General features: G+C 38.9%; 3 protein-coding genes across 11 annotated transcripts; 2 read left to right on the top strand and 1 right to left on the bottom strand.

Annotated features, from left to right (window-relative positions):
* Window positions 1–609: 609 nt before the first annotated feature.
* Window positions 610–6,784, top strand: NPGR1 (no pollen germination related 1). Of its 6 annotated transcripts, none has more exons than XR_016173427.1 (7): window positions 610–818; window positions 1,541–1,826; window positions 1,926–2,184; window positions 2,714–3,927; window positions 4,299–4,446; window positions 5,768–6,411; window positions 6,507–6,784. XR_016173427.1 is itself a non-coding variant. In XM_089155393.1 (7 exons), exons 2-6 carry the CDS (start codon window positions 1,635–1,637, stop codon window positions 5,139–5,141), a joined length of 1,854 nt encoding a protein of 617 aa, XP_089011519.1. In that variant the 5' UTR covers window positions 610–818; window positions 1,541–1,634; the 3' UTR covers window positions 5,142–5,179; window positions 5,768–5,827. The 6 variants fall into 6 exon arrangements, 5 of the variants coding, with proteins under 5 accessions (XP_089011519.1, XP_089011516.1, XP_089011515.1 ...); XM_089155393.1 differs by lacking the exon at window positions 6,507–6,784 and adding an exon at window positions 5,101–5,179 and having other exon boundaries at window positions 5,768–5,827; XM_089155390.1 differs by having other exon boundaries at window positions 610–739; window positions 5,768–6,784.
* A 1,336-nt stretch (window positions 6,785–8,120) lies between these two features.
* Window positions 8,121–12,189, bottom strand: LOC149014426 (uncharacterized). The gene is made up of 4 exons (XM_089155394.1): window positions 11,974–12,189; window positions 10,440–10,545; window positions 10,138–10,188; window positions 8,121–8,540 (listed from the first exon to the last, which is right to left on the bottom strand). Exons 1-3 carry the CDS (start codon window positions 12,084–12,086, stop codon window positions 10,174–10,176), a joined length of 234 nt encoding a protein of 77 aa, XP_089011520.1. The 5' UTR covers window positions 12,087–12,189; the 3' UTR covers window positions 8,121–8,540; window positions 10,138–10,173.
* Window positions 12,190–12,472: 283 nt separating this feature from the next.
* Window positions 12,473–19,138, top strand: ZCW7. 4 transcript variants are annotated; one of them, XM_089157486.1, is made up of 5 exons: window positions 12,474–13,264; window positions 13,370–13,517; window positions 14,867–15,023; window positions 18,297–18,482; window positions 18,974–19,138. In XM_089157486.1, the coding sequence occupies exons 1-5, from the start codon at window positions 12,694–12,696 to the stop codon at window positions 18,977–18,979; spliced, it is 1,068 nt and encodes a 355-aa protein (XP_089013612.1). In that variant the 5' UTR covers window positions 12,474–12,693; the 3' UTR covers window positions 18,980–19,138. The 4 variants fall into 4 exon arrangements, 2 of the variants coding, with proteins under 2 accessions (XP_089013614.1, XP_089013612.1); XM_089157488.1 differs by lacking the exon at window positions 18,297–18,482 and having other exon boundaries at window positions 12,473–13,264; XR_016173728.1 differs by lacking the exons at window positions 18,297–18,482; window positions 18,974–19,138 and having other exon boundaries at window positions 12,473–13,264; window positions 13,370–14,673; window positions 14,772–14,959.
* The last annotated feature ends 1,212 nt before the right edge of the window (window positions 19,139–20,350 follow it).

Here is a 20,350-nt window from a genome sequence, read left to right as displayed (position 1 = left end):
CCTAAAGAGACTCCCCGTGGGTACCCCCCAGGCCCTTACCCACCATAACCTTTGTATTTGTAAATCTTCCCTCAAATTGTTGCTTTTTTATCCCAAAAAAAAAAAAAAAAAAAAAAGAAAGAGAAGAAAGAAAGAAAAAGAAGAAAAAGGAAAAAGAAAGAGAGAGAAAGAAAGAAAGACAGTAAAACTAAAGCAAAAAGCTGGGTGGGCTGAACACAAATTTAGCGATTAGGATGGTGGTATTACCATATCCGTATTCTATTATATTTGGACAAGATTCAGATAATATCCTATTAGTTTTTCGAATGATTCAGTCGGATTCGAATGACAATCTTTTTTACTGCCTGTTTACATCTTTATCATTTTATTTGTGAGAGCTAGATTTGAAATTTAAGAATTTAATAACTTTGGTAGTTATTTTAGTAGAAAATCTAGAAAAATAGGAACATATCACTGGTAAAAAATATTGTAAAAATAAGAAAAATAAATTTAAATAAGTAATTAATTTAATCGAATAATTTTATTGAATGAATAATTGGTAAGACGGTATAGCATATTTGGTTTCTGTTACCTAGCCGGAAGCAAATTTCGGTAATCCATTATACCCGTATCCGAGAGTCCAAGGCCGTTTGCCTCCGTCCGTCGAAGTCATTTCGTTGGAAGAGAAAAAGTGGAAGAACTGAACTGAGGGGGCACAAGGAAGAGTGGAAGTTACAACTTGCTTACAAGAGATAAAGAGGTAACGTCAGATCTCCGATGAACTTGGAAGGGGGAAAAGAAAGTGTATTCTTCGCATCTCTAGAGAAGTTGGCTTCAAGGTTTGGATTTGAATCACTTTTCCGATTTCGTCACTGGTATACCCGAAGCTATGAATGTCTTCGAGTCTGGCCTTTCATTCTTTTGTTACCTAAGTACTTTTCTTTTCTCGTCTTCTCCGCCCCTCTGCAACTCTTACACTGTCCGCGAGTCCATTTTCCATCCCTCTCTATAGTCAATGTTTTCATCAGTTCTGCCTCACTGACATTTCTTCGATCAGCTCATTTTGCGTTTTGTTGCTTAAATTAATATCTGCAGCACTGGAGATCACTGTTGTTTTAATTCGAACGTGTATAATTTTTTCTGTTCTCATGATTTGTGCTTTGTTCTGGCGTTTTATGATCTGAATCCGCCTGGCATTATGAATGTATTCTCTGTTTCTTCGAAGTTAACACTGATATTTTTCTCCCATTTTTATTTATTCTTTTAAGAGAACGCTGATTTGCCTTTTTAGTTTTTTCTTGTTTAACTTTCTCTTGTAGATATATTTTTAGTTAATTTTCATTCGGTTAAGATTTTTGATGGATTATTGGTTATCAGTTGTATTTCAAGTTCCTTTTGTCTGAATATCGGAAGATGGGGCATTTTTTCTTTTGTTTTTCTTCATACACTTTGGGGCGTGGAAGGGAACGATGCAATGCATGAGTATTGTACTTTGAATGGCATGGTGATGCTTTGAGCCTTTGGCTGGCTGAATGTTAATACTCAGTTCATTCGCTTTCAGGTGTCTCGGTGGAAGAACTTGCGACAGAGCAGTTGGTCAGTCTGCTATTCTTTTTCACAATTAAGACCATATCACCTGGCTTATATTCGATATCATGTGGTGCGCTTGCTCCGGTGAACAATCCAAGTTTGAAGAAGCTCCTCAGTCACCAGGATCATTGGCAACGAGGGATTTCTCAATCAGTGGCCTCTCGTCGAGGACAGGTGACTGGGATTTGAGGTTTGAGGATAGCCAGGTCGAAGATGTTGAATCTACTCTAAAAGAGACTCTCTCTTTAAACTATGAAGTCAGTTCTATTTTCCCTTCGTCTACGAGAATCCTAAGAAATTTCTTCTCGCAAACTTTGCTGTGTCATGTTGCAACTTGATTCCCTTTGGGCTGGCAGGAAGCGAGGGCTTTGCTAGGACGGCTTGAATATCAGAGAGGAAATTTTGATGCCGCACTTCAGGTGTTTCGAGGGATCAATATTCAGAGTTTAACACCAAGGATGATAAAGGCTATCGTTGCAAGGATTCAACAAAGAAAAGGGCATCATAAAGGGGAAAACTTGCAGACAAGTGCAATGTCAATGCACTCAGTAAGCCTGCTGCTAGAAGCAATATTACTTAAAGCAAAATCATTGGGGGAGCTTGGGCATGCTAACGGTATTTGGTTTCTGTCTAATATGAGCTCTTTCCTTTCGTTTCTTTTTCGTTTGGAAGTCCTAAAGCTTTCCAAAAATTATCTTCAGTTACTCTTATTTATCCTGATCTTAAAACTAATAAAAAACTCATGTTTGGTTAGTCTAGAAATCATGAATAATATGTTGTCTGGAAAATGTCTTCTTTGGGAAAGAATACATCTTAAGGTACCAGACTTGTAGCACCTGGAGATAATGGAGTCTGGTTACTTTTAATTCAGGGAGATAACATAATTTCCACACGATTTCTAGGGTTTAAGGATAGCTTGGTTAGATGATCTTACTTTCAACACTATCTGATCTCATAGGCACTGATGTGTCAGGTGGTTTAGATAAATATCAAGTCTGGGCTTGTTCTTCCAAGGAACATATCCTGGTTGGACCCATGAATTATTTTTTTTCTATTGAGTAAATTAATTTCCTAATAACCTTCTGAACTCCATAATGTGTTCTAAAAGGAAAACTTTTGACATATTTGCCCCATTTTCTCTCAGAAGCTGCAAAAGAGTGTCAAATAATTCTGGATACAGTTGAATCTGCTTTACCCAATGGAATGCCCAAAGATATTGCTGAGGATTGCAAGCTGCAGGAGGTGCTACACAAAGCACTGGAATTGGTTCCTAGGCTCTGGAAACAGGCAGGCTTTCTTGATGAAGCTATCACTGCATACCGCCGGGTTCTAACCAAGCCCTGGAATTTGGATGCCCAGAGGTTGGCTGGTGTTCAGAAAGATTTGGCTGGAATTCTACTCTATGGTGGCATTGAAGTTAATCTTCCTCCCGACTTACAAATACGGGGAACTACAACCCTCAAGAATAATACAGAGGAAGCAATTCTCTTGCTGTTTATACTTATGCAGAAGGTGGCATTTCAGGAAATAGCTTGGGATCCTGAAATCATTGAGCATTTGACTTACGTGCTTTCAGTATCTCATCAATTTGAGGTTTTGGCAGATTATGTTGAACAGGCCCTGCCAGGTATTTACCACCGAGCCGAAAGGTGGTATCTTCTTGCCCTTTGTTATAGTTCTGCTGGACAGAATGAAGTGGCTTTGGACCTTCTGAAGAAAGTTTCAGGTCATTCAGAGGAGGATCATGCACCTCATCTCCCCTCACTATTATTAGGAGCAAAATTAAGCTCGAACAATTTAGGGCATGTTCATGATGGAATATATTTTGCTAAGAGGGCAGCCGATTTCAGTAGGCATCGTGATGAGCATTTTGTGGGTAAGGCACATCAATTGCTTGGTGTTTGTTATGGAACTTCGGCTAGAGTTTGTGTGTCAGATTCTCAGAGGCTTTATCTTAAAAGCGAGTCTTTGAAATACCTAAGCAATGCTCTGCTGCTTGAGAAAGATGACCCGGAAATTTTGTTTAACTTGAGTTTGGAGAATGCTGTTCAAAGGAACCTGACTGCAGCTACTGAAAATGCAACAAATTACTTAGAAATTATGGGTGGAAGCTCAGCAAGATGTTGGAAGCTATTAGCACTGCTCATTTCTGCAGAGCAGCAGTTCAAAGATGCTGAAACCCTAATTGACCTTGCCTTGGATGATGCTGGAAGAAGGGACCAATTAGAACTTTTGCGGTTGAAAGCTATGCTTCAAACTGCTCAGGAACATCCCGAGACTGCGATAGAAACATACAGAATTTTGCTTGCTTTGATTCAAGCAGAAAAGGAGTATGAAATCAAGGCAAATGATTCTGAGGTGCATACATAGCATTCTATTGCCATGGGATATGTCATTAAAACATGCATTGCTTGACTGTCCTGGAAAATATTGCTTACTGATACTTATCCCGCCTGCCAGTTCCTCATAATTATTTTGTTTCATCTCATGTAACTTTTTTTTAGTTATTTTTTATTTTTATTATAGATTAATGTTACCAGTGTATCACCTGAGACAATGACCCAGTGTTTGATCTCAGATTATACTTTAGGTTGTTTGAGGCTGCACATATTTACGAAGTTTTTATCCTGATAAATATATAGTTCTAATTTTTGGAAATTCTTTTTGGCTCTTCTTACAGCTCTTCTTACATATGTCTTTTTTTTTTCCTGTTTTTTTTTGTTCTATAGATGGTAACAGAAACAAAGTTTGAAATGGAGACATGGCAAGATTTGGCGGACATTTATAGAAAATTTGGTTCATGGCACGATGCGGAAATTTGTGTTGATAAAGCTAAGTCCATTGGATTTTATTCTCCAAAGAACTGGCATGTAACAGGTTGTTGCTTCCTTCCTCTTCTCACATGTTTTTATGGATATAGGAGCAAAGTAGTGATTTTTTCTTGGTCTCTAATTCTTCCCGCTGTACAGTGTTTCTCTTTCAATGGTCACCTTGCCAATGTTTTTTCATTTCCATGGCTATCCTGGTAAAGCAATTCCTTGCCCCCATCTTACCTTCCGTTACAAGGGAAATACAATTTTGCTAGGTGGTGGAAATATAAGAACTCTCAAACCTCTGTGAACATTTGTATAGCAAGCTTTTCCATTCAGTACAACTACAACTACAGCTGTGGTCTACTAAGCATTGTGCCAAGGCCCGCCCTTAAGCTCTCCTAATCATTCATATGCATAATATGTGCAGTACTAGTTTATCAGTTTAATTTTTATAATGATATAAACTTTTTATTTTTGAATGTTCATATAAACTATATATATTTTTTTTCATTCCAGTTCACCATCCCCTCCCGCCCTATAACATAATTAATGACCTTGAAAGAAAGTACATAGACAGTTGAAGGTGAAGCTAGTGTCATGAATCTATCAATTTTGGAGTGAAGATATTGCTGAATACTTAATCAACTTATACATTTTTATTTTCTTTGGGTGAATAATCCCCTTGTACATTTGAATCACTTGGAGAGTAACTTTTTAGGACTGAAGGTGTGGAGTCAGATGTTGGGACCTGATGCATGAGGGATTAGAAGTATTGAAAGTTTTTAGATGTCTGCAAGGTAAACAACTAAAGCCTTGCAAACTTGGAGAGTCAAATTTGGCTACTATCACCAAAGAAATTGTGGTTTCAGAAATTGATTGCTGGAAAGCCTTTCAATCAGTGCAATTCGGTCAGTCCGATCACTGTAAAAGAGTATTGCACCCTTTCTTATCCATCCATTATTTTTACTGTTAGTCATGTATCATGGTTGAAAATTTTGATAGATATTGGCAGAAACGATTGGACCCTGATTGTGATTTTTCCTGATCTTGAGAACCTTTATTTGGATCAGCCATGAATGTACACAGAAGATCCTCTTTTTTGCCTTTTTCTCCTTTTACTCAAGTAGTGCAGAAACTCAATGGAACTATTAAATATAAAAAAAAATCCTAGTAGAATCAATTTCTGTCTTCTAGGGTTCTATCCCATCCCCACAAATTCTGTCCAATTCCCAGCTGGTTGAATCTGAACCAAGTCAGAAATGCTGCAGGCTGAGTCTGTAACTGATTCCCAGTTTTTAATCCTTTTCTGTTAGGGGTGAATTTGAGCTTTAAAACTTAGTCATGTATGATGTAATGCATCTTTATTTTCATGACCATATCTGCAGGGATGTTATATGAAGCTCAGACATTATACAAGGAGGCACTTGTGGCCTTCTCGAACGCTATGTCAATTGAGCCAAATTTTGTACCAAGCATGGTTTCGATAGCAGCAATACTGAGAAAGCATAGTTTCCAAGCGCTCCCAATAGCAAGAAGCTTTCTTATGAATGCTCTACGATTAGAGCCCATGAACCATGAGGTGTGGTTGAATCTTGGATATGTCTCAAAGATGGAAGGTCACTTACTGCAAGCTGCAGACTTTTTCCAAGCAGCACATGAGCTCAAGCAGTCCAGTCCAGTTCAAGATTTCGTTTGATGATGGTTGATCTTCTTTTCGTGATAGATGAGATTTCTATGATATGGTATGAAGTAGCCACAGCACTGGATTTTATTCCAACTGAAGTTCAATTCGTGCCTGCTTGGAACTCAAGGAGTGCGACCCGACCAAGATCTCCGTTGTAATGACTGAACTGACTTGTTATCCAGTTGGAGGAAACGAATAAGCCCAAAGTTTGTCGAGTTGATATTTCCTTGGGATAGCGTGTTGCCAATGCGGAACCCCAGCAGTCTTCTAAAAAGACTTCACATGATTGTAGCAACCATAAGAGGAAATTAATGGATTTCAATGGAGTGCCCATGAAACAATTAGGTTTGTCTTTTTTATAGTTCGAATATCGTTAGATCTTTATTAAAATGATTTTGAATTGTAGGCTTGTAGCTTGATTAATTTTCACTTTTTTGCAGCTTTGGGGATAAAACAGAGAGGATAATGGGTTGGTATGTTACTGTGGGAATCAGATGGTTAGTAGAGTGGTTACAATACGAGTCCTAGTATATAAGTGTATTAGGTTGTGGTTATGAAGGGCAACGAAGAATAATTTTCCCCAATTCCTAACTCTCTTTTCTCTGTCTCTGTGCTTGTTTTCTTCCCAACCCCCTGTTCTTCTAATCTGCTGTTTCCCACCTCTGCATTTCTTCTCTTCTCTGGTCACTTGACACGAGATCGTATCAAACCCTCTAATAAATCTTTCTTATTCCTTTATTTTGAGGAAAGAGACATTCAAACGGGATTACTGGCTTAATAATACTGTCGTTGGTATAGTTCGAAACAATTTAAGTTTACTGATTTATTTCCCTTACCACAAGGCATTGAGAACCCGATTCAAGCCGGATTAAAGATAATTCTGCAGGATAAACAGGCGAGGTTCAGGTATATTTTTCATGTTTTGGGCGAAAACAAAGTATTCTCTCTCTGTGGATTTTATTCCTCCCCCTCCGCGCGTTTCTTTGGCCAACCATTAGGTGACTCTGAATTGAGTGGAGATCCTTGCAAGGAGAAGTAGGTATTCTACAAGGTTGACATTTGGTATTTCACCTCTTACTGCTTTGACAGGGATACATCTAACAGCCTGTGAAAGCAGATTCATTTAGGATAACCAAGCCTCATGTAGACTCTCTTGTGTGTGCTACGTCCCATATCTAATTGAAAAGGACTTAAAAAGACAAAACAGCGTACATTAAAGCTCCTACTCCCCAAGATCTCCTACATGTACAACTACAAATTCACATTTTTTAGCCTTGGTGCAGGACTGAAGATGAACATTAGACACCGACATTACTTTTAAACCTGAGAAGCGGGATAAATCTTAGGACATGCCTTAGGCAGCTGAAAAAGGAAGGAGAATAACTAATGTTGACCATTAAAAACAGCAACCAGAAGTTTGCAGGAGATGTAGCCTTACATACAGCATCTTGAAGCTTCCAATCTACCTGAATTAGAGTCAGTCAATAGAGATAACTAAGTGAGAACGTTACTCCAAAAATCCCTAATGGATGAGTAAAGCAATATAAACACACACGCCAATAAACCTCACAATAGCTCACAACCGAAACTATAGCTTTTTATGGCTGACAAGACCTGAACCTGTAAATGGTACTCGTTCCTTATATTTTCTATTCCCTTGTTCTCTTTCCGTTATTAGTGATAGGGTTTGAGGTTTAAGCACGATTCCTTAAAGCATTTCATTAGATACTTAAGATGTATGACAATGGTAATTAAAATCATGAACATGAAGATCAACAGAAACCTATCCAGAATTACTACACCAAAAGGGAACAAATAAATGACGATAATATACTGTGAAGGCATTGTACTAGTAAGCTATTCTGAAAATTTACAAACGAACAGCATCTAATAGACGTAACAAGATATGTGTAGTAATCTACAGCCCGTCACTTGAAAGAAAAACATATTATTTGATTTAAGAAATTGTCAAACACTTATTCATGTTCAGAACATTAACAATCAGGACCTACCCTGATGTAATTTCTTTATTCGTAACTCTTAAAAGAGCTAAATTCAAATCAACCTGCATATTTTATTAAATAACATGATCAAAGAAATCGAAAAGTGTTAATTGGCTTAGCACCTGGTTTACGGGGGAGTCTTAAAGATGGTACAAACAACCAGAGGCACTTAAGAACCCTGAAGCTTTAGAAAAATTCCACATCCAAACAGCTACCAGATAACTAGGTTAAACTGTACAGAGAGGTGTGCAACGTCAAGTAGCCAGGATGATACAAATAATTAGATGTGCTTAAGAATCCAGACCTTTGAACTGAGACATGACAGAAAGAGGTGTAGAGGGCCTAGAAATTTCCTTTCCAGCATACATACTTTAGGTAAGAAAATAATTTACATATTAAAGAACCAATACTGGTTTGCTGACAAATTCACTAATCAAGCTCAACCAAACGTTGTAGATATGCTATCAAGTCCTACAAAACAAAATGACATTCCCAATCTGTTTAGTTCATGAGTAGATTGAGCAACTGAAAAAGAAATCAAGAAAGCTGATAAACAGAACGACTTGAATAAGATGATCAGCCATTTGCTTATGTAAATCCAGAGTGTTTTTCATTTTGCGCACTTAAGTTGGGCCCAAACTCTTGTTTGCCCACTTAAGTGGCCAATATTTCATTTTTGCCCAATTTGGTGAACTAGGAATATTACAAAAAACTCAATGTTAATTTTTGTTAACTTTGAATTTGAAATTACCATTTTGCCCATGGGTGAAGGGAAATATAAGTATTATTATTTTACAAAACTTCACATAATTTTTCAAATTTACAAAAAAAAAAAAAAAAAAACAAAAACAAAAAAACCAACCCTACCTATGAGCCTTGTGGAGCAAAACATAACCCAAACCCCTCTCACTCGCCAGCAACCACCTTCCTCCTCCCTTGGCATTTTTGTTTTTTCTTTTTGATGAGAAATTACAGGGATGGAAGCACAGAAAAATAGAGCAAGAGAGAACAGATTCTCCCAGAAACATCAGACACCAGATATTGAAGATCCAGGGTTTGGATTTCTTGAGAGACGCAGAAATATCAGGAGAATCCAGTCTAGAGGATGATCTTCCAAAGAGTTCGAGCCCCATTATGTCCTCCCAATCAAGATTGAGTTCTAGGTTTTTTTTCTGCACTTGATCGATCAACGCAGAAACTGATTCAAAGCTTGAATCTGATGAACAAGGTTAGGGTTTTGTTTAATTTCAATACTCTTGATATGGGTTCTGGCCAACGACTGGGACTTGCAGTAAATCCAGAAAACCCAAACCCTAAATCAAGCCTCTTTAACACAATCTAGAAGAATTTCAGAGCTAAAAATCACTGACTTCCACTAAATTTCCCCAAATCCACCACCAAAAGACTTCAAAATTTGTGTTAAACCCTAGATCAAGCCTCTTTAACATGATCTAGAAGGATTTCAGAGCTCAAAATCACTGTCTTCCACTAAATTTCCAGATATCCACCATCAAAAGTCTTCAAAATTTGTGTTGCATAACGTGACTAATCACATTATTTCAGAATCTTTGGTTAAAGAAGGGGATTACCGGAACTCGTTTCTTCAGGTCTCATGGTTTTCAAATACCATAAACGGAAAATCGACCGGAGGAGACACCATTTCTCAGAGAGAGAGCAAATAAAAGCTCAAAAGCTCAGAGTAGAAGAAACTAAACAGGGAGTTGTTTTGTAAATTTGAAAAAATAAAATGAAATTTTGTAAAATATTACCCTTCACCTCATGGGCAAAATGGTAATTTCAAACTCAAAGTTAACAGAAAACTAACATTGGGTTTTTTTTGTAATATTTCAAGTTCATCAAATTGGGAAAAATGAAATATTGGCCACTTAAGTGGGAAAACAAGAGTTTGGGCCAATTTAAGTGGGCAAAATGAAGAAAACTCTAAAATCTAACATTTAGAACGCCATGAAAAGAAGGTAAAGAGTGCATCCAGCATAAGAAATATCACAATATTGAACAGCTAAAATAATAAACTTAATCTTGCTTAGTCAAAGTTACTTGGACTTACAGAAACAGTTATACTGGAACAGCCAAATGGTGAACTTCATCCCATTTGCCACTGCATCCACAATAAGAAACCTCTTAAGCATCAAATTTGACATCATTCATTTCTTCAGTTCATAATCTCATCTGTGCAGTTAGCAATTCCGACGATTATATTAAAGGAGGTATCAAACGCATTGAAGTGTGGCAACATAGAGTTAAACTTGGTTAAAGAGACAAGTATGCATTCTTCATTATTACTGGGAACAACAGATGTTTGATGAATGTATACTTGGAAATAAACTACCAGAGTGGATAGAAGTATACCTTAAGAACTGGTTCACCTTTGGTTGAGCCAGCTGTCTGTTTTGCATTTGCTGCAAGTTGAGCACGTGCAGCTCTTCCTGCGGCAGACTTCTCAAATTGCTCCTGCCTGCATGTTGATTAGTTATAATGTAAGATTAACAAACAAGAGTATGATTATTTCATTGTCTGATTATCCTTTTGTAAGGTTTTAAAACTCAATGTCATAGACTGGAGCAGCCAAGGCCAGACTTGGTCGATCCTGAGTACATAAAAGGAAGTAAATTTGGAAATAAGAAAGTTATCAGTAACAGATCACTGGATCAGAGCAGACCAGATGTGATGCAAATCGGTCTACGCATACAACCTGATCCTTTTTTTGTTTTTTGTTTGTTTTGGGTAACAACATACAACCCAATCCTGATACTGAATTGATGTCCTCTTGTGCGATATGAATAAGAAAGCATGCCTATGTCAACAGAAGTTTTTAAAGGAATACCTAATAATAGTTCTAGATGATGTAACAAGAAAGCATGATGGTTTCAACCCTCATGAGACAGCCAGGATAGTGTTTGGAAAAGATTGCACCCTCCATTTCTGCTCTTCCATGTCACTAGGAGTTACGTGAAATACACAATTTCCAAACACTGAATGGAAGATGAAATGCTTAGGCCAACCAATGTAAGTCAGGATGCACTGTAGGTCAATTTGCTGCAGGATTGAAATTGGAGCCCCTCAACTAGGCATGACAAGTGCGTGACAAGAGGAAGCAGCACACTAGTCATGGAGAAATTTGGTTCTCTCTATTTGTTTCCACGTTACCCATATCTCTCTCTCTCTCTTTCTTCCATTGCCAATTTGCTACCCAGGGACAAATTGATCATATATCCATCTTGCATCCATGATGGTAAGAACGATTTCCCATTATCCATTACATACCTAATCTAGGTTGGGCGTACCCAGAATATCACGTCTTTCTTGAGTTAGTATCCCGGCATTGTGATAGACGGTGAGAATGGGAAAAGGGAATCCCCGTTCCCCAGATATGTCTATGTCCAGCCGACGCAAGGTGATTCCTTCTTCTTACGCTCTAATATTGTCATGACACTTAGTTCATCCCGGAACCAGAAGTTTACAAAACCACTGAAATCTGGAAGGGACGAGGCACAGACTTCGACTTCTTTTAACTGAAATTCTATAGGCATTTTAACCTAAACAGTAGTTCCTCTCCTCTCTAATCCGTACCTTTGCCGTGGGAAAACCCCATAAACCAATACGATTGTAAGGGCATCGAGGCACAGACTTCGACTTCTTTCAACTGAAATTCTATAGGCATTTTAACCTAAACAGTAGTTCCTCTCCTCTCTAATCCGTACCTTTGCCAAGGGATGACCCCATAAACCAATACGATTGTAGGGGCATCGATTCCATGGCCTCTCGCAAGAGAAGAATAGGTATCGGATGCCTCTGATCAATGGAAGAGAAACATCCCATCCATCAAAAGAATCAGCTCAAGGTAAAAAAAAGAGATTCTAAAAAAAGTGGGAGCAGGAATTGCCTTTTCTCGGCGGCTTCGGCTGCTTTGGCTCGAGCTTCTGCGGCGGCCAGGCGTTCTTCCTCTCTTCTCTCCTCTCTACCACCACCACCGAAGCAGGCGAAGCAGACCCCCATTTTCCCTCTTCGTCTATCTCTTCTGAGACGCGGGTTTTTGACTTTCTTCGTTCACGCACCCGGAGACACGCACGGTGACGTGTGCTGTGTGCAACCAGCTTACTGTTCTCTTCTTTTTTTTTTTTTTTTACTGCTACTTGTTTTTAACATTGGAAATGAAACGTCGCCGAATGGTGCGAACCCAAGATCTCCCCATGGGTGCTTTTTTATTTTTTTTGGTAGTAGTGCTTGCCGTCTTGAAGGATCAAACATCTCTACTGAGAAGTATACATCTTTACCAATTTTTTTAACTGTTTTTATTAACATCAGAACCGTCTCGTTACTTGTGTGGGACCGTTTCATATTTAAAATTTTTTTTAACGAAATCACGATTTTTATTCGTTAAAATTAAACGACAACGGAAGAGGAAACGTAACCAGTTCGGGAGCTCCAAGGTTTCACGAGCCCAAGGCATGAAACCTTAGACGCTGCCCGCGTAGCCAATTTAGCATAACACTGTTACAGGCTTACAGCAGCAGGAGGAAGCGAGGAAGCGAGGAAGCGAGGGCGGGCAGAGCGGAGATAATAGCTCACTCTGTCAACTGGAAGTGGTGTACGAGAAAGGAAGATGAGCTTTAGCCCTTTGCGATCAGTTGCTCCAACTAAAACCCTAGAAATTGGGAATGGGCTGTCGCTGGTACCACGTGTGAAGCTACTCCTCACCATTTTCCGCTCGGATCTATCCGTAAAACCCATCGATGAGTGGCAGCTCAAGCGCGCTCTGATCGACTTCCTTAAGGACTCCCCATTCGTCTCCGTTACCGTCCCGGAAGAGGATCTCGACATCCGCAGGTTCAAGGATCTCAAGAAGCGCAAACGCGAAGATCCAGTCGCCTCCGGCACTCTTTACATCCGAGATCTAGGGTTTCTCAGCCGCATAACAAGTTCTAATGACAGTAATAGAAAAAAAGAGAACCCGGTGCTCGGCGACAATGATAATGATGACGATAATGAGAAGGCCATGTTGTTGGAGGAGAGGAAGTTCTCCCAGTGGAAAAAATCAATCGTCGATCGGATGGACGGGATGGAGTTGAATATCGTAGGGTTAAAGTTTAGGCTGAGTGTCGTCGTTCCTCCATCTGATGATTTTAATGGACTTAGGAAAGCTTGGGAAGATTTTTATGCCTTCCAAGACGGAGGTTTGTGTTTGCTTTGCCATTTGTTCTCGAGGTTGTGGAAGACGTTTATTTGTTTGCTCTTTACTTTGACTTGGTAAACTTTGGTTTCGCTGCTTTTCTATGCAGGACAATATCATTCAAGGGGTGGAAAGAAACAACCCGATACCCTTGTCCTGAGAGGCGTTCCTTCCCGTTGGTTTGCAGAACCGCGTGTGTCGTCCAAGCCTTCCATGCTGGTCACTCATACCATCTTCTCAGTATTTGGAAAAATAAGGTCTGTTATTACTTTCATTTTCGATCTTGTCTTCTATCAAGCTAGTGCTCCTAGCTCCAATCGGTATTTACTTTCTTGTATCTCTCTTTCTATTGCTGCAGCTGAAATTCACAATGCATCCACACCAGTTGATTTCTTATTAATAGGATTTTCGTGCCTTGAGTGGAAACTTGTTGCATTGTAACTTTGTCAATCCACACACTTCGATATCATCAATGCCATCATTGAGCTGTTTCAAAGGGGGGGGGGAGGACTGGTTTTGTTATCCCCCCTTTTTGTTGTAATTCTCATATCTTATTTCTTACCTCATAGAAAGATTGCCATTAGAGCCATTATTTTATCAATCACAACCCACTGAGGAAGGGCTTCCTAAATGGCCAACGTGGTTGTGCCTCATGCAAGGGTCATGTGGTTATTTCATCTGCTGGAGTTGATAAATGTCAACCTTCATCATCAAATGATTCAAACTCAATCAGATTCCTTTGTATCTATTTGGAATTTCCCTTGTATTTTATATACCTCCTCCCTGAATTTGGCTTCCCTCAATGATTTCTTTCTTCAATTTGTTAAGAATTTCATGTGGTAAGGGATTTCTAGAGCTTCCTCAAGCCGCCTGGCCAACATTGTGATGATAGTCTGAAACTTCGCTTGCGAGTGGGTAATGAACCCTACTTCACAAGATTTAGTCCTCCCCTGTTCTGCCATGTTGTAGATGTTAATATGAGATATCAGGACATGATTTCTCACTTTCTGGCATATCCGCTTCTAAAATTAAGCATTTAATGTTGTTTTACTTTAGTAATCCTTTCTTGATATTGATGTTTTTGGGTATGTTTTCTACCTTCTTTGTCGGTGCCCATCTTATCACCATTCTTTCTGCGACATGGATCTGTCATCATTGTCATATATTGCATAAATGTGTGGGTTGATGTTTGTTAGTATTATGCAATTATTTTTGGGTGTCAACCTGCTTCTTTATTATTATGATCAGCTAGACTGTCATGCTCTAAATGGATTATTCATGGTTATCTTATTGAACTGTTTTTCATTTTTTTAAATTCTGATTCACGCAGGACCACTTTGGTAGTTGTAGCCAATTAGGGAGATTTTATATTCCTTTTTCCATTAGTTTTGGTTTTAGCCAACACACCCTAAGGTAGACACCTGTACCTAATGAATGCATTTTTATTTTTATTTTTTCGACTTAAAACATGTAAGATATTCTAATTCCATTTGCAGTCTTCTGGTGCATAGGTTCTTATCAAATGAGTGCCCCTGATCCCTCACGCAGTATTACGTAACCTGATCTCATGTTTCATTGGTCATGCTCTGTTAATTCACACCAATAGGAATCTTAATGTTGCTGAGGACGATGATCTAGGTAAGAACACAGTGGAGAGTGCTGACATTGTGTCTGGTCTCCAGTGCAAGATTGTGGTTCAGTTTGAGAAGTATGAACATTTCTATGATGCTCTGAAGGTGTTATGTGGCCGTTCTTTGCAAAAGGTACGGAGATGGTTTCATTTTTTTTCAGCAAATATGTTTGAGCCTTTGTTTAAAATGTTTTTCCTATGTTTCTTTCTGCCTGTTTACAGGCAGGTGGGGGGTGCTTATGCTGGATATATAAGTGGGCAATTTTGCCCCTACTTGAATATCATCTGTGGTTACCACAAGTAAAGTGGAATGGAATGTTTGATTCATCTTGTACAACATTCAATTTCCATCCATAAGCATCTCTTAATGAAAGGAAAAACTCAATTGACATGTATGCATAGTTTTAGAATTTGAAAATAGACTCCTCTTTGTTTCTTTCCCCCCCCCCCCTTTTTATTTGGGCTTTTTGGGTTAGGGGAAAAGAAGGGTTGGGGGGGGGGGTTGTTTGCTACTAGACTCTCATAGGGAAGAGGATTTAAGACTTGCTAGTTGACTTAAATTAGCAACTTGCTCAGGTCGATTTGACCTAGTGAATGTACTCTACCAGCCGACCTGAGTTGAATGTCAAGTTGTAACAGTGCGTGTATTTTGGAACAGGACTCAGATGGAAAGATTTGTATTGGCATCTGTTGTTTGACTTACTTTTGATAGCTACAGTTTATCGATGTCATAAGCTTATAAATGATAAACCTTATTTAAAAGTTGGATGCTGATCAAAAGATAAACCCTACTTAGAACTAGGAGAATGGTGGTAAGAAAGGGATCAAATCCACGAGTAACTAGAGGGTTAAATGTACTAAGGTACAAAATTGTTTGAAAATCATGTAAAAATCAACTACTAATTACTGAGAATGTGAATTAATGAGAAAACAGCCTTTAGGTTTTGAATACTTAGTGATATTATTTCAATTCTGACACATATCTTGGTTCATTAAAATTACAAGTTTAATGCAACCACAGATTGCTAATTTTGATTCATCCTAGGTATAACATATCTTGCTGATCACTTTCATCTATTGCATATGCTTAGCACACTTAGTTCAGTCTTTTGAAGGCTATCATTGGTCAAGACTTACTGAATTGTTCTCCCAAAAGAAAATTAAAAAACCAGAATATCTCCCTTTTTTTTCTTTTAAAAGAACAACCATTAACGGCCTGTTTGGTTACATGAATCCAGGGATTTGAAATTAAATGAGATTTCAAATCTACGGATTCATGGTTCAAAAAATTAACTATTTGGTTAGCCTCAAATCTATCAAAGTTCATAGAATTACATTGGGTTGCTCCGCGTGAATCCGCAAATTGCATCAATTTTATACTTATAGTGGAATCCATGGATTTCACCCAATACCCAAGAATGGCTTAATTCAAGTTTTTAGGGAAAAAAGTGAAATCCTTGATTCGTGGAATCCAGGGTTGTTTTACAACCAAACACGTATAAATCTCTAATTCATGAATCCAGGGATTTGAAATCTCTGGATTCAGATAACCAAACAGGCCCTAAATAAATTACCCCCTGAAATTGAGGGCTGCTAAGATGAAGGAAAAGAACATCCCTAGAAGAACTGAGCTTTGGGTCAACTAAAGAAGTCAGAGATTACGTTGAAGAAGGAAAAGATGTGTTGGTGTGTGTGAGAGAGAGAGAGGGTTGCGAGTTTGAGAGAAACAACAAATAAAGAAAGAAAAGAAAAGAAATCTGGAAATAGAGGTTGAGAAAAAAACTAGGAAAGAGAGATTGAGGGAGAATGAGCTAGGTTAGAGAGAGTCTGAGAAGTAAAAGAATTACTAGAAAATATGAGGGTAAATGACAGTTACCTCCCCTCTTAGTTGGTTGAATGACACTTAGACCTTCTCCTAATATGAAATGACACCCCTCTTACCTGGAAAAGCTAACAATAACCCACCTACCATTAATTTTCCCAGTTAAGTGGTTCCGCTGTTATCTTTTTTTAAACCCTGAAGTGCCCTCATCTGTCTTCAGGCATTATGTGGATTGTCGAGAAAGCACCACCATCGATTGTATTCATTGATTAATCGCAGGGTTCAAATTCAAAGCCGCTACATAGCTAATGGAAGGCATTATATTGGCAATTACAGTGAGTCCTCTCATTTTGTTACCCTAGTCTCCTTCCAATTTTTAAAACATAGCCACTGGTTCACCATCTAATGCAATGATGCACATTTCCATGGTAATGCAACTAGCATGAGTTGGTGGGTTCTCAGATGCCATGTAGATGTGCTAGTTTTGATTTGGAATCTTAGGATTGCCAATAGTGTAACCCTTTCTTCAGAGGCTAAGTTGCCAAAGTGCCCATTAAGCACGAAGACTTCTTCAGCAAAGTTACAATATAGGGATAGGTGAGCATCAGGGAAGATGAAGCTTTCACGAGAGTACTTAGCAAAGAAAACACAGAGCAAGAGAGAATCCCATGAGTTTCAGAATCTGAGAAATACTAAAAGCAGCTTCGTTATTCTGCAAGTCTTGAGAACATTGGTGGTGGGCTCAATAAGTAGGCCTGAACGAATGCATGGATGGGTACATGTGAAAGAACTTTGTCAAACAAGAGCTTCTAGGTGGTGGGTGTGTAAAAAGCAATGAAGAAGTTGGGCGAAGGAGAAATTCCTTCATCCTCTATGAGGGTATTTTAGTATTTTAACAGTGTCAATGTAAATTTGACATTTATTCTACGTAACAGGGAACGGTTGGGGGGGTTCTAGGTAATCATATTATGAGGGGATCTAAGTGTCGTTTAGTCAACTAGAGGAAGGTAACTACCATCTACCCAAATTATAAGGAAAGGTAATTGCTGGAGAGGGATCCTAATAAATAGTTTTGCAGGATGGATTCTAATGAAAGGTTTATTCTCCTTTTTTTTTTTTTTTCTTTTTTCCCATCTTTCTTTTATTCCTTCCTTTTACTTAAAAAAACAATTCTACTTAAAATGAATTCAATTTGATTACCATATGCTCTGGCTTCTCAACAACCCCCCACCAAAAAAAAAAGGATCCCACAGCTATTTGTTGAGTAGTTCAAATTAAAATTGAAGGGTGAGTCATCTGAATACAAACTTTTTGGTAACCAAGCTGGTTGACCCCGAGTTCCTAGATCTGAACTTAAGTTCTTATCAGGGTTCAGAACTGTCTATGGTTCCTGTAGCACCGGACACGGGGGGACATTGCTATGAAAAAAAACAAAACCAAAAATGTCTGATTGTGTTATTTTCTGGTGTGCCCATTAGCTTTTACCTGGTGGTAGGTATCTTTGTTACAACTAGTTATGACTCTGCATGTGAGGACCCTTGCTGTGTAGACCAATATATTCTAAATTGAAAAGTGGATGTGCAGCAAGGATCACGCCTTAGAGCAGACTATGAAGCGACTTGGCAGAGGGAAGACATTTTCCCAAGCACACAGCAAAGAGCAACAAGAAGTGAAGCACTAGAAAGGAATGGCGCAAGGTCCCGTCTTTCCAGATATCAGTCACATAATACACAGCTTGGTCCAGAGACGGCACACCCAAGGAGGTTCAAGGTTGGACTCCGTTCATTTTTAGTTCACAAAAAGGTTACATAACATTGTGTACAGAGCATCATGGGCTTGGTTTGTAGTGGTAGGAGTGAGAGGCTTATGTAGTAGCATTATGGTGGTTTCTTGTAGTACGAAGTTGAGAGTTTGATGGTTGGTCATGCATATCATGGTTTGAGTACCATGACTTACCATTGATTTGCCATACTGCAACTGATTAGGCCTCTAGGTCCAAACTGATTATCTAATTTATAATTTTTACTTTGAATCTAACATATACCAATTGAATGGATGTAATGGCTGAAAATCTGATGGACTGGGGAATCTGTTCGTAAATTAGTGGTTTGCATCCATCATCAGACTAAAAACTTGTCTGTGGGGTTCCATCACATGATTGCATATATTTTCTTTTTCCCTTTCAAACCTATGAATTGTTTGATATACAATATAATGTATGATGTTGAAAACATTCAGTACTGACAATATGCTTAATGCAGGATTAAAATAATGGATTGAAGGAAGTGACCTACTCAAGCATTTGGACAGAGTAGACCGAAGTTCCTAGACTCCCCAGTGGATAATGTCCAGGTCCTCTTGCCTGTGAAACACCAAGGCAATGAAGAAAGCACATACATATCCGTTTGTACTGCTTCCCCCCCCCCCCCCCCCGCCCCCTCCCTTTTTTTTTTTTTTTTTCTCCTTGAATGTCTGCTGTAAAAATTGTACGAGATTTCCAGATTGCGATCGCTCACATTGTATTTATGTGACGAGATCTCCCTAGGCTTCCTTTCTTGTTTAGGAGTGGATAATTCTTTGTTATTAATCAGGAAGCACTGAAAGAAAATGTCACATAAGTAAAAACAACGCAACCTCTAAAATCAAAAGGAAATAGTTGACCAGAAAATGAGTGCAAGGACCAGAATGACTTGGCACCAACTGACACGAAAGCATGAAGTGATTTTTGGATGATTGTCAAATTAATAAATTAAGTTAAAAAATATCAATTGAAAATGGTTGACCAGAAAATTGGTGCAGGGACAAAATGACTTGTCACCTGCTGAAACCAAAGCCAAAAGCGATATTTGGAGAACTAGGTCAAATCGATAAATGAAATGAAGAAATATACTATGAAAATTCTTGACCAGAAAATGATTGCAGTGACAAAATGATGGATTTAGACTTCTTTCACCCAATGTTATGTCTCCATCCATCTCACATAGGCTTTCTTGGGTCCTTTATTGTCAGGTGAGCACTGAGCAGTGAAATAAAATTTTGGTGTGCACCCGGGTGGAGAGTATGGACTCCAAAATGACTCGTTACCTACTGAAACCAAATCAGACGGCCGGCGAGAAAGGCACGTGCACCTTTGTTCTTAAAGGACTATGTGACGTGAGGAACTCATCGCGGAGCGCGAGTACAATCCGTTATAGGTAGAGCATTGTTTGATATTTTCAGATCAGAAGGGAAAGGCAACGAGAATTAATCCCATTTTCCTGTGTTTGTTGAGTTTCTTTTCGTCTGCAATTTTCCCTGTGTTGTATCATTTTGGCCCGACTTGCCGGATCTCATGGCGGATGGAACCCGTTTTTGTGTGCTGGAAGGCGTTGCGAAACAATTGAACGTCCACACGACAACTCAGAGTGAGCGCACGTATACTTTCAAGGCGACTCTTGAAGACCAGAGAGTGACTTTGACGGAAGTTGTCTCCAAGATCAGAAAGCTCGTTGGCAAATTTGAACAATCACGAAAGATCTGGATTGCCGCCGCCTGATCTAAGGGAATGCTCTGGAAGTTCAGGAGATACAGTTGGTGCCGCAACAATTAGTCCTATCAATCCAATTCAAACTCACACTACTAGACTGGATTTTCCGCGA

This window comes from Hakea prostrata, chromosome 5, assembly GCF_041222555.1.
Source record: "Hakea prostrata isolate BN-2017 chromosome 5, UWA_Hpros_2, whole genome shotgun sequence".
Classification (NCBI taxonomy): domain Eukaryota; kingdom Viridiplantae; phylum Streptophyta; class Magnoliopsida; order Proteales; family Proteaceae; genus Hakea; species Hakea prostrata.
Note: the sequence above shows the minus strand (reverse complement) of the source record. Positions and strands in the feature narration are given on the sequence as shown.

Coding starts and splice junctions, on each gene's coding strand:
- ZCW7 (XM_089157486.1), top strand. CDS start 12,694: ATGAGCTTTAGCCCTTTGCGATCAGTTGCTCCAACTAAAACCCTAGAA. Junction 13,265..13,369: donor TTATGCCTTCCAAGACGGAG/GTTTGTGTTTGC, acceptor TTTTCTATGCAG/GACAATATCATTCAAGGGGT. Junction 15,024..18,296: donor GTGGCCGTTCTTTGCAAAAG/GTACGGAGATGG, acceptor GTGGATGTGCAG/CAAGGATCACGCCTTAGAGC.
- LOC149014426 (XM_089155394.1), bottom strand. CDS start 12,086: ATGGGGGTCTGCTTCGCCTGCTTCGGTGGTGGTGGTAGAGAGGAGAGA. Junction 10,546..11,973: donor GCCGAAGCCGCCGAGAAAAG/GCAATTCCTGCT, acceptor ATCAACATGCAG/GCAGGAGCAATTTGAGAAGT.
- NPGR1 (XM_089155390.1), top strand. CDS start 1,635: ATGTGGTGCGCTTGCTCCGGTGAACAATCCAAGTTTGAAGAAGCTCCT. Junction 1,827..1,925: donor CTCTCTCTTTAAACTATGAA/GTCAGTTCTATT, acceptor TTGGGCTGGCAG/GAAGCGAGGGCTTTGCTAGG. Junction 2,185..2,713: donor GGAGCTTGGGCATGCTAACG/GTATTTGGTTTC, acceptor ATTTTCTCTCAG/AAGCTGCAAAAGAGTGTCAA.